Source organism: Dermacentor variabilis, unplaced genomic scaffold (genome assembly GCF_050947875.1).
Source record: "Dermacentor variabilis isolate Ectoservices unplaced genomic scaffold, ASM5094787v1 scaffold_13, whole genome shotgun sequence".
In the NCBI taxonomy this organism is placed as follows: domain Eukaryota; kingdom Metazoa; phylum Arthropoda; class Arachnida; order Ixodida; family Ixodidae; genus Dermacentor; species Dermacentor variabilis.
Genome location: NW_027460291.1, coordinates 830454 through 845301, shown reverse-complemented (window position 1 = coordinate 845301; position 14848 = coordinate 830454). Strand labels below are relative to the sequence as shown.

Sequence of the window (14848 nt, the reverse complement as noted above, 5' to 3'; positions counted from 1 at the left end):
ATGTGACACCTGTCAGCGGGTGGGCAAACCAGGGGACAAATCGAGGGCGCCGTTGAAATTGGTACCTATCATTACGGAGCCTTTTAGACGGCTCGTTATTGATACAGTGGGACCTCTGCCGGTAACAGCCACGGGGTACAGACACATTTTGACTGTGATCTGCCCAGCGACAAAGTTCCCTGAAGCAGTGCCGCTTAAAGAACTCAGCTCAGTTGAGATAGTCAATGCACTACTGTCCATATTTGCGCGAGTTGGGTTTTTTGCGGAAATCCAATCAGATCAGGGCACAGTGTTTACTAGCGCTTTGACGACAGCCTTTCTTGAAAGGTGTGGGGTAAAGCTGTTGCACAGCTCAGTGTACCACCCACAGTCGAATTTCGTTGAGAAGCTCCACTCCGTCATGAAGCGCGTGTTGAGAGCATTGTGGTTTGAACAACCAACTGACTGGGAGCTGTGTCTGCCTGGGGTGATGTTTGCATTGAGGACCGCGCCGCATGCGGCTACGGGGTTTTCGCCAGCTGCGCTAGTGTACGGTCGCTCGCTGCGATCTCCGCTTCGCATGCTTCGAGACGGATCACTGCCCTCTCCAATGGCTGCAGACCATCTCTTTCACAAATGGCCGCCTCCTGCGCTGGAGCCTCGCTTTGCAACAATATTCCTTTGAGGTGCGTTACAAAAAGGGGAGTCTCAACGGTAACGCCGATGGCTTAAGTCGAAGCCCCTAACGTAGGAATCAGCCTCAAAGTTGATTGTTACTGATGTTTTTCTTCCTGAGGTAGGATTTTTAACATATTGCTTTTGTTTAGTGTTTCAAAGTGATGACGTGCTTTCTAGTGCAATTTTCCAATTTGTGGACGCGTTCTGAGTGCTGCTAGACTACTGTCAGGAACTAGGCAGTGGTATAAAAGGGGAAAGAGCCTGGCAGGACTCGGTGAGGGTTGTTTCGTGCTTGCTGACTGAGCGGTTCAGTTTCGGCGTAGTTCTAACGCTTGCCGGGAACGAGAACAAAAATGTCAACTCTCCCGAAGTCACTTTGCAGTGTCCTGTGTGAACCTGAACGAGAGAACGAGGCCTTCTCTGTGCGCTGCGCTCAAGAAACGCCGAAGGACGCCCGACTTCGGTTATGAGCATCATCGAGCGGCATCCCTCCGGACAGCGGATGCAGTCCCCTGACCATCGGGATCTCCTTCCCCCGGCGGGGCGGTCTGTTACGTTTCGCCTACAAGGCGCGGTATAGCCGGCGCGGATGCAGCGGACGCCGGGGCTTCGTTCAAAGCGGCGGACATTTTGGCCCGTTCGGCGCCGCCTCTACGCCTCCCCGCCAAGCGCGTCCAGGCATGTTCCAATGCCACGTGTCTTTGTCTGCGTGTGTGTGTGTGTGTGTGTGTGTGTGTGCATGTTGGTGCCCACGCTTGTCGAAGCGCGGCAGCCGGGGAGAGGAGCTCCCCCAACTGTGAAGCGAGGAGGTCTGACCGGCGCCGGCCCGGCGGATGCGTCGCCTACTCGTCTCAACGTGCCCGAGCGGTGCCGTCACGTGCGCGTCTATAGAGGCGTTCCTTCTTGCCCTCAACTGCGAGAGTATAAAAGCAGCTGCCCCCGGACGCCGAGAGAGGCTCCGATTTCTTCTGTTGAGTAACGTGCTCTCCAGTCTCTCCACTTCGGTCGACCTGACCGCCCGCTCTTTTGCGATGCTAGAATAAACAAGTTGTTCTGTTACCAGTCGACTCATGCTTTGCCGGGACCTTCGAATGCTTCCAGTTGGGCCCCAGGCCGCCAGGCCAACGCTACCCTTGGGGCTTGCGACCCAGGTGCAACAACGGGCGTCAGCGCTGAGATTCCAACAACCGCAACGGCCTCGGGCTTACGGGCAATCAATCAGATCGGCAAACCGACGCGTACGAGTAACAGCGTCAGCAGAGACACGGCGCCCGACCGTGCCTTTACAATTAACATTAGAGACGCACAATGGGTTTCCTTTGACGAAATGCGATCACGACATAATCCGAGTAGCGCTCTCCACGCCCAACATAAGGAGAACAATAGGAATGACCAATTAACTGACTGGCCTCGTTATAGAGAAGTCCAGAGAGTGCTGGAGGAGTCGGATACAGCCCCGACCAGCATGCGAGAATGGACTGAATTCCTTCGACGAGCACACGGGCACACCACTAAAGCCATTGAGCGTACAGTGGAGGTGCCGGTGATAGACTCTCACCTGGTCAGCCTATGGGAAGAGAGGCGGAAACTGGCCAAGATGTGGAAAAGACAACGTCTAAACAAAGACCTAAGACAACGCATCGCTCCCTTGGCAGAGCCAGCCCAAGGCCATGCCAACAAGCTCGCTAAAAATGAGTGGGTGACGTTCTGTGGAACCCTATCAGGAACTCTGGGAACGACTAGCACGTGGCGAACAGTACGAAGCATGCTAGACCCGATGAGCACGCGTACTGCGAATAACAAGAAGCTCCAAATTATAGCAGACAACTTCGAGGGTACAGACCAAGATCTAGTCCATGCTCTTCAGAAAAAGTACATAGGACCCTCACCTGCCACGGGATCGTCGTACGCGAGCAGACAATACGCGGGGGAGGCGGACCTTAAATTAGACGAAGGAATAACGTACGCGGAAGTGTATGAGGCGGCACAATCCGCAGTTAAAAACTCGGCGCCGGGCCCGGACTCGATCACAAATGCAATGATTCGAAACATAGATTCGGTAGCCCTAGCGAAAATAACAAAGATTTTCAATAGCGAGTGCTGGACCAAGGAAGACTTCCCTCAAGAGTGGAAATTGGGTAAAATAATCATGATTCCCAAACGAAAGAAGAATCCCTCGATTGATTCACTACGGCCGGTGTCGCTCACGTCCTGCCTGAGTAAGCACTATGAAAGGGTTATCTAAAGCAGATTGCAGCTATACCTGGAAGAGCGAAGCTGGTTCCCGGACTCCATGATAGGATTTCGCACGGGTTTATCTTGCCAGGACGCGTTCCTCCTACTTAGAGACGAAATTCTAACTAATATACCGTACGGCGACGAGAGACTAGTCCTTGCACTAGACCTCAAAGGAGCCTTCGACAACTTCTCTCACGCCGCAATATTGGAGGAACTCGAACTCGCGGGTTGTGGTGAGCGTACATACAATTACTTAAGAGCGTTTCTTTCCAACCGCGAGGCGAGCATCAGTGTTGGCCAAATCACTTCGGATTTATTTAAAACGCCTGACAAAGGAACACCTCAAGGAGCTATATTATCTACTCTTCTCTTCAACCTAGCGATGTGTCGCCTCGCGCGTGGTCTGGATCGGATACCCGACCTAGGTTACACGCTCTACGTGGACGACATCACGCTGTGGACGAGCAGAGGTTCACTAGGGGGTAAGGAATATACGCTCCAAAGCGCAGTATTAGCGGTGGAGAAATTTTCTAGATGGAGTGGCCTGAAGTGCGCACCCGAAAAATCTGAGGTCATCCGGAAACACGCGAAAGGCTACAAATCCAGAGGATCGATTAACATCGTGGTTGAGGGCCAATCAGTACGAAAGGTAACCACGATGCGAGTCCTCGGTTTGTGGCTTCACAGTGACGGGAGAGCAGTACAGACACTCAAGGCCCTCAAATCCACAGCCCACAACATAGCCCAAATGATACGTCGAGTGGCGTATTGAAATGTGGGAATGCGAGAAGACGATACCGTAAGGCTCGTATAGGCCTTTGTGGTTAGTCGAATCACCTATGGCTTACCGTACCAAATCCTGAACAGGGAGGAGGAAAAGCAGGCTAACACAATAATCCGAACCGCTTTCAAAGTTGCGCTGGGCCTGCCTAAATGTACTTCAATGGAGTGCTTGTTAGCTTTGGGAGTGCACACTACTTTCGATTAACTAAGGCAGGCCACCCTGATGCGACAGCGCCTCAGCTTCACAAAAACTGTTAGCGCAATATTGGCTAGACTCAACATCCCAGCATACCCCATTTATCTCACAGAGCAGGCCGTACCTCTCCCTCCTTCGATGATATTCAAAATTACAGTAGCCTCAATTCCAAAGACTATGCATTCCGCGTACAACAAAGAAAGGCGGAAAGCACGCGCAAAACACATTCAATCAGCGTACTCTAATAATCATAGGTATAACACGTACTACACGGACGCAGCTGTGTATGCAGAGACGACCGGGCAGCGCTACCAAAGGAGGTACGCCCTGGCAGTCGTGAACGCGATCAGCCAACAGCAAATTACCGCGCCGGCCACGGCGGGATCCCCCACCTCGGCTGAAATATTAGCAGTGGCGATCGCACTCGCTCACGCGGAGCGTTCGCAAAGGACTCGGTCGTGGTCACGGACTCCCAGGAGACATGTAGCATGTTTCTCAAGGGGCACGTCACTGCGGCTAGCCTCGCGATAATCCCCAAATCCTTCAATCACCATCATCGCCTACTCTGGTGCCCGGGCCACGCGGGGGTACAGGGGAACGAAAAAGCTAACGCGTTAGCTCGAGGGTTCACTAACGGAGCGACGGCCTCCTCTTCTAACCCCAATGACCCGCACTATCCCTCACAAAATTCCACCAATTTAAATGTCAAAGACATCCTTGCTCATCAGCGCTGAGTCCGCAGAAAATACCCCCCGTCTCACCCACAACTTAGCGAGGAAGACGCCGCCGATTGGTGTAAAATACAGACTGGGGTATTCCCTCATTTAAAATTGCTAAATGACATGTATCCCACTCGTTATAGGGCCAACTGTACTTGGCGCGGTGGCATGCCTACCTTAATACATATAACCTGGGAGTGCACTAAGCACCCTCATAGGCCAAATACCAGTAACACAAAGGAGCAGGGGAGGCACAGCTCACGCGCTCCGACCTGGCAGGACAAAAGTCCGTTATTAGCAAGGTCAGGCTGGCGGCAGAGGCCAGTGGGGCCCTGGACTGAGAGGCTCCGACCACCCCTCCTTCAAGTCTTTTCCATTTCAATTATGTTTCGATCTATGTCGAAATCCGAGCGAGAAATTGATAAAAATTGTGCATCCTTAATTCTCGGCGGTCCAAGCAAGAGCAAATTTCCTACAAATGGGTGGCTGAACGGGCTTATTGGTGAAGCATTGTTTAGACGAGGGGAATTATTTTTTAGTGCGCAAATGGTACGAAAGAAGGAACAAGACGACAGGATATAGACGAGCATCTTCGAGCGCGTGCTGAGCAACCTTGCCGCGGCGCCCACCATCGGGACGAGTTGGCAAAGTAGAGCCAGCCGTGTTCTTTCCTGGATGGATGGCCTTCGCCATTGTACGCATTCAAGAAATGACAAAAAGTCGCTTTTCTCTTGATACTGTTGTGGTTCGAGGTGGCGTTACGGCCAGCAATCCACCATTGACGAGTACGTCCCGTAGTAGGAAAACGGTTCCTTTTACATTATTAACACTCGCTCCAGATACGGAAGCCGTTGGATTACATTAGTACGTAGGAGCACATTAACCGTCCCAGTTCGCATCAGGACAAATCACCAGTACCAACTGCCCGAAAAGTATCGGCTTTCAATGCCGTCGTCTTCCCTAGGTGACGAAACTAGGCAATCTGTTTCGCGGTCAATCACAATCTTAGAATCAATCGATCACAATATACCGCCCATGATATCGCACTATTCCACCGAACTCTGCCTCCGATGATGTACCTTCGCTCCCGCATATTTAGCAACCTGAGAATCCGAGGTCGAAGCCGTCCCCTCAAAAGCATTCGACGTTGGCCGTTTTCATCAATTAGTTCAGCTTGACAGGTTCAGGTAGAGGGGTCTTTTGTTAACCAGTCAACAGTCGACGTCAACACTGCGTTGACTTCAGCATAGGCGCTAATTACTGGGGGGGGGGGGAGGGTGTTCCTTGTGGTAAACGTCTAATTAATCCCCTTGGCAGTTTTGAGACGTAACAGTACCTTTTACTTTCAGCACTTCATGCTTTCAACTGCGTTATCTTTCTTTGCCATGTTTTGAATCATTTGCTTTTTGCGTACTTTTATTGGCGCACAAAACATTTATATCTACATGAAACCTTGCGCACACATTCCTGAAGGTTCATAGAGTGCCGATATCTAAGAGGTCAAATATATCTTCATACAATTACGAAAAACCCGCAAAGGTGTCATGAAGTGAAGTCACAACAGAGTTTTACATGTTATTTTCACATTTTCGGTCCTTATAATAAAAAATTGGATAGACCTCAGCACACTATGGCCTCAAATGAACGCTATGGTTTATTCTTGCATGGCTCATTAAAAATAAAAGCTCCAATATCGCCCTAATAGCGCCTAATTTTCCCGAATGCTTTTGCTGCATAACACAACATACTTAACATGCATTTGCTGCTGGTTTAGTTCTGTTCTGTCTGTTTTGGTTCTTTTTGTTTTGTTGAAAATTGCTTCTTCATTGTGTTAGCGCTGTTGCTTATGCCCGTTTTGCTGTTTGCGAATTTATTGCTGTTATTAATTGTTTGTCATTCCGAAAATGCCCCTCCTGCTAGGGCCAAAGAATTGGCCTGCAGTATGGATAAATAAATAAAAATAAATAAGTACATAAGTCATATGATCAGAAGAAAAAAAAAAACACTGATACCAAGGGCAACATAGGGGAATGCGAAGGTTGAGGGATGTTTCCCCACCTGCGGCAAGTTGTTTTTTTCGTCCACTCTCATTTCCATTATATCATCGTTTCTTTATTTCATTTATTAACCACAAGTAATTTCCTCTATGTTGTCCTTGGTGTCAGTGTTTGTAGTCTTCTTATCATATGACTAATAAATATCGAGCCCCTCGGTTAATCCCCTTTCTTCTCGTTTATTACATAACGAGGGTCTCGAATCTGGCAACATTGATGCCTACAGGTAGCATGTGTGGGTTTACTGACCGGTTGCCTTCACCCAAGAAAGATCACGTTCTCGTGACGCCTGCGGCAGAAAGTATCCTCCGCCGCTAATGTCTGTGTGTGGTAGCTCTGGCTAACACACCCAGGGTTCTACTAGGAAACATAAATACCCAAGAAAGTGGATGCGAAAACGGCGCCGCGCTAGCTCAAGTTGTAGAGCATCGCACGCGAAATGCGAGAATTGTGGGATCGTTCCCCACCTGCGGCAGATTGTTTTCTTTTCATCCACTTTCATTTCCAATAATTAATAGCTTCTTTATTTCATTTATTAAGCACAAGTAATTTCCCCTATGTTGTCCTAGCGGTCAGCGTTTGTTCGCTTCTTATCACATGACTAATAAAAATCGGGCCCCTCGGTTAACCTACTTCCTTCTCGTTTAAGATACGTAAGTATTAGTAGCCTATTTCAAAAAGGCACAGCAAACTGTATAAGTGGTCCAATTTTCATCAAGTTTGGAACACATATTTGAGAAAATGCTTACTCTAGTAGCATCCCCCTTCAGCTAGAAAGTACCTGTTGGTGGGAAATGCCTTCTTACGCATTGACCAAAGATTGGCCGCTTTATGTACAAGGTGTCCGTGCATCTTGAGTTGTGCCCACGGGATGCGGTGCCAACGAAGGCGTCTTAAGAAATGAAAAATACGTATCTTGCAAGATTTCATTTGTTGCTGCTTTCGTATCCGGCATGTTCGACTTACTATGTTTGATATTATTATTTGAGAATTCCCTACTGTTGGGACACTTTCCCAGATAATGCACCCGTATATGAATGCAGGAGGCTCATATGATTTGTTTTGGGAGTTTGATGTGCCAAAACTAGAATATGATTATGAGGCGAGTCGTAGTGACGGACTCCGGATTAATTTTGACCACCTCGGGGTCCTTTATTGTGCGCGTAACGCATAACTCTCCCCTCCTATTCCTAGAGCCTATGCCATATTCCCCCCTTGGAGACAAGTCAGTGGCATAGGCTCTAGGAATAGAAGTGGAGCGTTATTAGCAAAGTTTGCAGACCAGAATAATATGCGGATAAGGAATACTTTCTTCCGTAAGTGGAATAGCCGACAGTGGACGTGGAGGACCCCGAATGGCGAGACTAGAAATGAAATAGACCTGATAGTCTGCGCTAACCCTGGCATCATACAAGATATGGACGTGCTCGGCAAGGTGCGCTCCAGTGACCATAGGATGGTAACGACGCGGATTAGCCTTCACATGAGGAGGGAACGGAAGAAACTGGCACATAAGAAGCCGATCAATGCGTTAGGGCTAAGAGGGAAAATAGAGGAATTCCGGATCAAGCTACAAAAGAGGTATTCGGCCTTAACTCAGGAATATGATCTTAGTGTTGAAGATATGAACGACAATCTTTTGGGCATCATTAAGGAATGTGCAGTAGAAGTCTGTAGTAAATCCGTTAGACAGGATGTCTGTAAGCTATCGCAGGAGACGAAAGATCTGATCAAGAAACGCCAATGTCTGAAAGCCTCTAACCCTACAGCTAGAATTGAACTGGCACTTAATCAACAAGCGTAAGACAGCTGACATAAGGAAGTATAATATGGATAGAATTGAACATGCTCTAAGCAACGAAGGAAGCCTAAAACCAGTGAAGAAGAAACTAGGAATAGGCAAGAATCAAATGTACGCGTTACGAGACAAAGCCGGCAATAGCATAACTAATATGTATAAGATAGCTGAAGTGGCTGAGAAGTTCTATAGAGATTTATGGAGTACCAGTGGCACCCACGACGATATGGAGGAGAGAATAGTCTAGAGCAACTTGAAATGCCACAGGTAATGTCGGAAGAAGTAAAAAAAGCCTTGGGAGCTATGCAAAGGGGGAAGGCACCTGGGGAGGATCAAGTAACAACAGATTGTGGGCAGATTGTGCTAGAAAAACTGGCCACCCTGTATACGCAGTGCCTCATAACCTCGAGCGTACCGGAATCTTGGAAGAACGCTAACATAATACTAAGCCATAAAACAGGGGACGCCAAAGACTTGAAAAATTATAGATCGATCAGCTTACTGTCCGTTGCCTAAAAAGTATTCACTAAGGTTATCGCAAATAGAATCAACACCTTAGACTTCTGTCAACCAAAGGACCAGGCAGGACTCCGTAAAGGCTGCTCAACAATAGACCGTATTCACACTATGAATCAGGTGATAGAGAAATGTGTGGAATTTAACCTACCTTTATATATAGCTATCATTGATTACGAGAAAGCTTTTGATTCCGTCGAAACCTCAGCAGTCATGGAGGCATTACGGAATCAGGGTGGGAACGAGCCGTTGGTAAAAATACTGAAAGATATCTATAGCGGCTCCACAGCCACCGTAGTCCTCCATAAAGAAAGCAACAAAATCCCAATAAAGAAAGGCGTCAGGCAGGGAGATACGATGTCTCCAATGCTATTCACAGTGTGTTTACAGGAGGTATTCAAAGACCTGGATTGAAAAGAATTCGAGATAAGAGTTAATGGAGAATACATTAGTAACTTGCGATTCGCTGATGATATTGCCTTGCTTAGTAACTCAGGGGACCAATTGCAATGCATGCTCACTGACCTGGAGAGGCAAAGCGGAAGGGTGGGTCTAAAAATTCATTTGCAGAAAACGAAAGTGATGTTTAACAGTCTCGGAAGAGAACAGCAGTTTACGATAGGTAGCGAGGCACTGGAAGTGGTAAGGGAATACGTCTACTTAGGACAGGTAGTGACTGCGGATCCGGATCATGAGACTGAAATAATCAGAAGGGTAAGAATGGGCTGGGGTACGTTTGGCAGGCATTTTCAGATCATGAACAGCAGGTTGCCATTATCCCTCAAGAGAAAATTGTATAACAGCTGTGTCTTACCAGTACTCACGTACGGGGCAGAAACCTGGATGCTTACGAAAAGGGTTCTACTTAAATGAGGACGACGCAACGAGCAATGGAAAGAAGAGTGATAGGTGTAATGTTAAGGGATAAGAAAAGAACCGATTGGGTGATGGAACAAACGCGAGTTAATGGCATCTTAGATGAAATCAAGAAAAAGAAATGGGGGGAATGGGCAGGACATGTAGTGAGGAGGGAGGATGACCGATGGCCATTAAGGGTTACGGACTGAATTCCAACGGAAGGGAAGCGTAGCAGGGGGCGGCAGAACGTTAGGTGGGCGGATGAGATTAAGCAGTTTGCAAGGACAACATGGCCACAATTAGTACATGACTGGGGTAGTTGGAGAAGTATGGGAGAGGCCTTTGCCCTGCAGTGGGCATAACCAGGCTGATGATGATGATGAATGCACGGCACACGGGCGTTTTCGCATATGGTCCTCATCGAAATACAGCCGACGTGGTCGGGATTTTATCGCGCGACCTCGTGCTTAGCAGCCCAACACCACAGCCGCTAAGCCACCAGGACGTGTAGTGAGCTCATATGGTTAGAGTGCGTTAAGACTTCAAGCACCGGAGCTCATATAGCAACAGTGTATGAATACATATGTTCTTAATATTACCAACTTATTATTCACAGTGTTTCCCTCTCAATCTCAGGAAAATCTCACGCCTCGGCCTTACCTTCCGAGGTAATGAAGCCCATCAAAACTAAATCAGCGTCACGATGCAGCTTCTTTTCAAGCGAGTTCCAGTCATGGACTTTAACAAGCACGAGAAACGGATTCAATAAACGTAATGCACGGATTTAGCTTTCAATTTCGAAAATGAATAATTTAAAATGCGGTCCCGTTAAAAAACTTAGTTGCAATAAAATCTGACTGCCTTCATAATTGCCTAATGAACAATGACTGCACAGGCGTTAATAAAAATAATTAATAAATTTCTATTAATTCTTCAGGAATTCACGTTATTAGAGGCAAAGCTTGTCCTCCTCACCTATGGGAACTACTCTGCTGAACGCTACGTTCGACTACACTCAAAGAAAGAAAAAAAAACTGCAATATCTGAAAAAGCGCCTTGTATATATGTATAGGTTTTACGTGGTGATTTAACATTTTGCTGCGACGAACAAAGGTGCACTCTTGCTCTATTTTGTGGATCGATTGCGAATTATATAAACGGGTTCGTTGTGTCCCGTCATGCGAGAAATCGACTAACAAACGTGAAACCATGGCGCGCAAGGCGAATAGTGGCTTTAATAATTTGCTTAAATCAAGGCAGCAAAATCGTAGGCTACCCAAAGTGTTACACGGTTATTTAGCGGCTGGAAACATTGCGTCGAAGCGATCGCCATTCGTTCGCTCAGGAAATGGTACGCGCACGTAGTTTCATTCGGAAGAGGCTTCACTTGCGTCGGTTATTCTGCCTCTAGGCTGCCACAGCGCAGATATCCCTTGCAGAATGCGTGTAGAAAGGAATATTCGACAATTTAGAATCTAAAATATTTATTTGTACTTTGATCACTTTCAAAAGAACGCTTTCAAAATTTTCTAGGATTACGTCGCTATGGGTGATATAGCTGCCGATGCAGATGTCAGCCGCAGGTCGCGGTATCAAATCGCAGCCGGGGTGGCCGCCTTCGGATGTTGGCGAAATGCAAAAACACGCGTGTACCGTGCATTGGGTGCACGTTGGAAGAACCACCGGGTGGTCGAAATTGATCCGGAGTGCCTCGCTACGACGCGCCTCATAATCATATGGTGGTGTTGCAACATAAAACCTCAGAATTTAATAAATTTTAATTCACCAGAGAAAAAAACGACACTTACTTCAATTATTACACAACATACATTAACTTCTTAGTTACAAAGTGTATGGCACACATCTTTGCCTTTGAAAGTTGAAGGGAATCGTCAGAGATTTTTGGTTCCGTGTTTATACATATTGTAATGACCATGTAATAGAAATGAGTGCCGTCAAATTATTCGTTAAAGTTTACGCACGCGGAAGCGCTCCGTCCAGGCCCCCTTGTGACGTCAAAGGCTGGCGTCACAGGAAGCCGCCGTCGCACACACTCGCCCGCGTGCACGCTGAGGGCGTTCAGCAGCTCCCGATAGTTCGCGCTGTCACTTCTGACCGCAAAATGGCGAAGGATCTTTTCACGCCACCCGACTACGTCACAGGGGTGTTACCGCGAGCCGCGCTTGGCGGTTCTGCTTCTGTAAGGAAATAAATTCAACGAATAATTTGAAGGCAGGTGTATTTCGGTTCACATGGCCACATTGGAAATGCATAACGCGGAACGAGACTGTTATCGCGATCCTCTTCAACTTTCTAACATGCGCCGTAATGCTTGTAACGAAGGCATTAAATACGTCTTCATTACAAACATTAAGGGACCTGTTCATGTTGGAAGTTTAATTAATGTATGAAAATGTTTCGTTTTTCTTTCAAATGATGTCTGACTGGAACTATAATTATTCTGTTCTGACGCATTTCGAGGAAATATTGTACGCTTCCTTAAGAAAATTTCACTGCCCTCCAACTCGATCAAGAAGGATGACCAGCGAACCTATGTATGTGGAACCCTTAATGGTGAGCTGCACCCCCACGGCGGTTTGGCCCAGTATGTATTGTAACATCTTCGGGATCGACTCACGTATGGGTAGGGCTTAACGTCCGTTTCACGTCCACCGCGGGTCAGCCCGGCACCGCACTACCTTCAGCATCGGCCCAGGTTTGGGGATGTGCTTAACGCCTGGTTCACAAACCCCGCGGTTCAGCCCCGTATTACACATCTATCTTTGGGATGAGCCCACGCATCGGGAGTGCTTAATGCCTACTTCCCTTCCACCGCGGGTCGGCCCAGTATCGCGCTATCCTCGGGATGGGCCCATGTATGGGGAGTGCTGAACGTCTACTTCACCTGCGCCGCGGGTCAGCCCGGCATTGCACTATCTTCGAGATCGGCATAGGTTTGAAAATTGTTTGTATACGCGCGGACGGGATCCGCCAGACACTAGCCATAGAAAGCTTCGCTGTAGAAAAAGTATTGGAACGAAGGACACGCGTCCATAAAGGCATTGCATGCGCAGCCCACGCATACACATACACACATACGCGCATGCACACACATTATTGTTCATTGTTACAAAAATTCCACCGCAGTTAACCGAAATATTTAGAACTCACTCTAATTGAAGCCCTTTTTATTTCTCCTGTCGAATCGTAAAGCAAAACTATTCGATTGCTATATAAAATGTCTAGTAATGAAGCACCTTATACTGGAAGCATTTCTACATCAACGAGGAGTGTGCGTTCTGAGCGAGGTTGTGCCCTTCTCTCGATGTCTTATCGCTCAAAGTGTCGTCGAATTTCTGTGCCGTACTTCTCGCTATTTAACAAACACTGTCGACCTCTATCAACGGCAACGCGTAAGAGAGGCCAACTCAATAATCATCTCGCGCGGAATATTTCATTTTGATTTTTGTTCCTTTCTTGTTTGTTTGCTTTACGGCTGCAAAACGCCACTGTTCCCACAACACTGTTCAGTAAATGCTGTTTAGAACTTTGCAACATGTGAGACCGGGCTACAGTTGGTAGTGTATGATTATTTGCACAGCGCAACTGTGGAGAACGGGCGGAGATGAATGAGTGTCAAGAGACGAGATTGTGGATTTATTTACCAATTCAATTAGGTATTTAATATTTTTTTGCGCGGGAGTTTATTCACCCACAATGACCGCGCTCCCTTTTTGGCAGGTGAGGAGTGGAAGAGGGTGCGTTCGGTGGTAAATCCGGCCTTCAGCAGCGCCAAGATGAAGCTGATGTCGCGCGTGATGAACGACTGTGGCAACACTCTGGTCGAGGTGATATCGGAGAGGCTGTCCACTGGTCGCGCCACTGTTGACGTCACTAAGCTCTCCCAGGCGCTCTCTATGGATGTCGTCACCAAGTGTGCTCTCGCCTGGCAGGTGAGAAGCCTTCAATTAAAGAGGAAGAAAGGAGACGGAACAGCAAAACATCAGACATCTCCAGTAATGAAATGTATTAAATGCGCAAGTTGAAAAGGCGAGGCCGACGTGCAAGGACTATGCGCACGGAACCAACTCAGTGGGTCACTGTTATATTACGCTATGGGGCTGAGCACCAGGTAGTAAGTTCAACTACCGCTGCCGCAGTCCGATGGGAGTTGAATGGAAAGTAGGGCCGCTTAATTAGGTGGATGTTAAGTAACCGCAGGTGGTCCAAGTTAGCCCATTGCACACGCATACGTCTCTCCTAACTGGTAATTTGCTTTGGGACCTTGAAGGTCCCAAAGGTCCCAAATACGTTGCAAGTTGTTGCATGTCCTCTAGAGAGAATTCTGCCGCAGAAGTTTTTCAAATCGGCTCATTAATAGCCGCGATAGAAATATTTCAGTGCCGCGAACCCATGATTTCCGCAGGTGGGCTCCACTGCCAAGCGAGACAATATCTCTACTCGCCCCGTCTAGCCTCCACAAGCGAAATTCCTTCCCTGTGTTCTCCCATACCGGACCGCGAGGATCGCGTGACGCATACGTCACAGGCCCTGCCTTCATTTTTTTTTCGACTCGCTTTTTTTTTTGGCGCTACGCACCGGACAGGCCGCCATTGGAATCTGAACCTGGCAACGTTTAACGCTCGAGTGTTATCTAGTGAGGCGAGTCTAGCAGTGCTATTGCAGGAATTAGAGGGCAGTAAATGGGATATAATAGGGCTCAGTGAGGTGAGGAGGACAAAAGAGTATATACAGTGCTCAAAAGCGGGCACGTCCTGTGCCACCAGGGCTTAGCGGAGAGACGAGAACTAGGAGTCGGATACCTGGTTAATAATAATATAGCTGCTAACACACAGGAATTCTATAGCATTAACGAGAGGGTGGCAGGTCTTGTTGTAAAACCTAATAACAGGTACAAATTGAAGGTCGTACAGGTCTCTAGGCCCATACGTCCAGCCATGATGACCATGAAGTCGAAAGCGTCTATGAGGACGGGGATTCGGCAATGGGTAAAATCAAAACAAAATTC

At 47.7% G+C, this 14848-nt stretch overlaps 1 protein-coding gene across 7 annotated transcripts in view; it reads left to right on the top strand.

Moving 5' to 3' along the window:
• The window catches only part of LOC142566701 (cytochrome P450 3A4-like), a 139034-nt gene that overhangs the window by 110977 nt on the left and 13209 nt on the right, over positions 1 to 14848 (top strand). For 6 of the 7 annotated variants that reach the window (XM_075677534.1, XM_075677539.1, XM_075677535.1 and 3 more), the window contains one exon: positions 13561 to 13772. In XM_075677534.1, coding sequence (XP_075533649.1) covers positions 13561 to 13772 — 212 coding nt within the window. Of the gene's footprint in view, positions 1 to 13420; positions 13497 to 13560; positions 13773 to 14848 lie in introns of all 7 variants that reach the window. The other variant, XM_075677537.1, reaches the window with a different exon arrangement.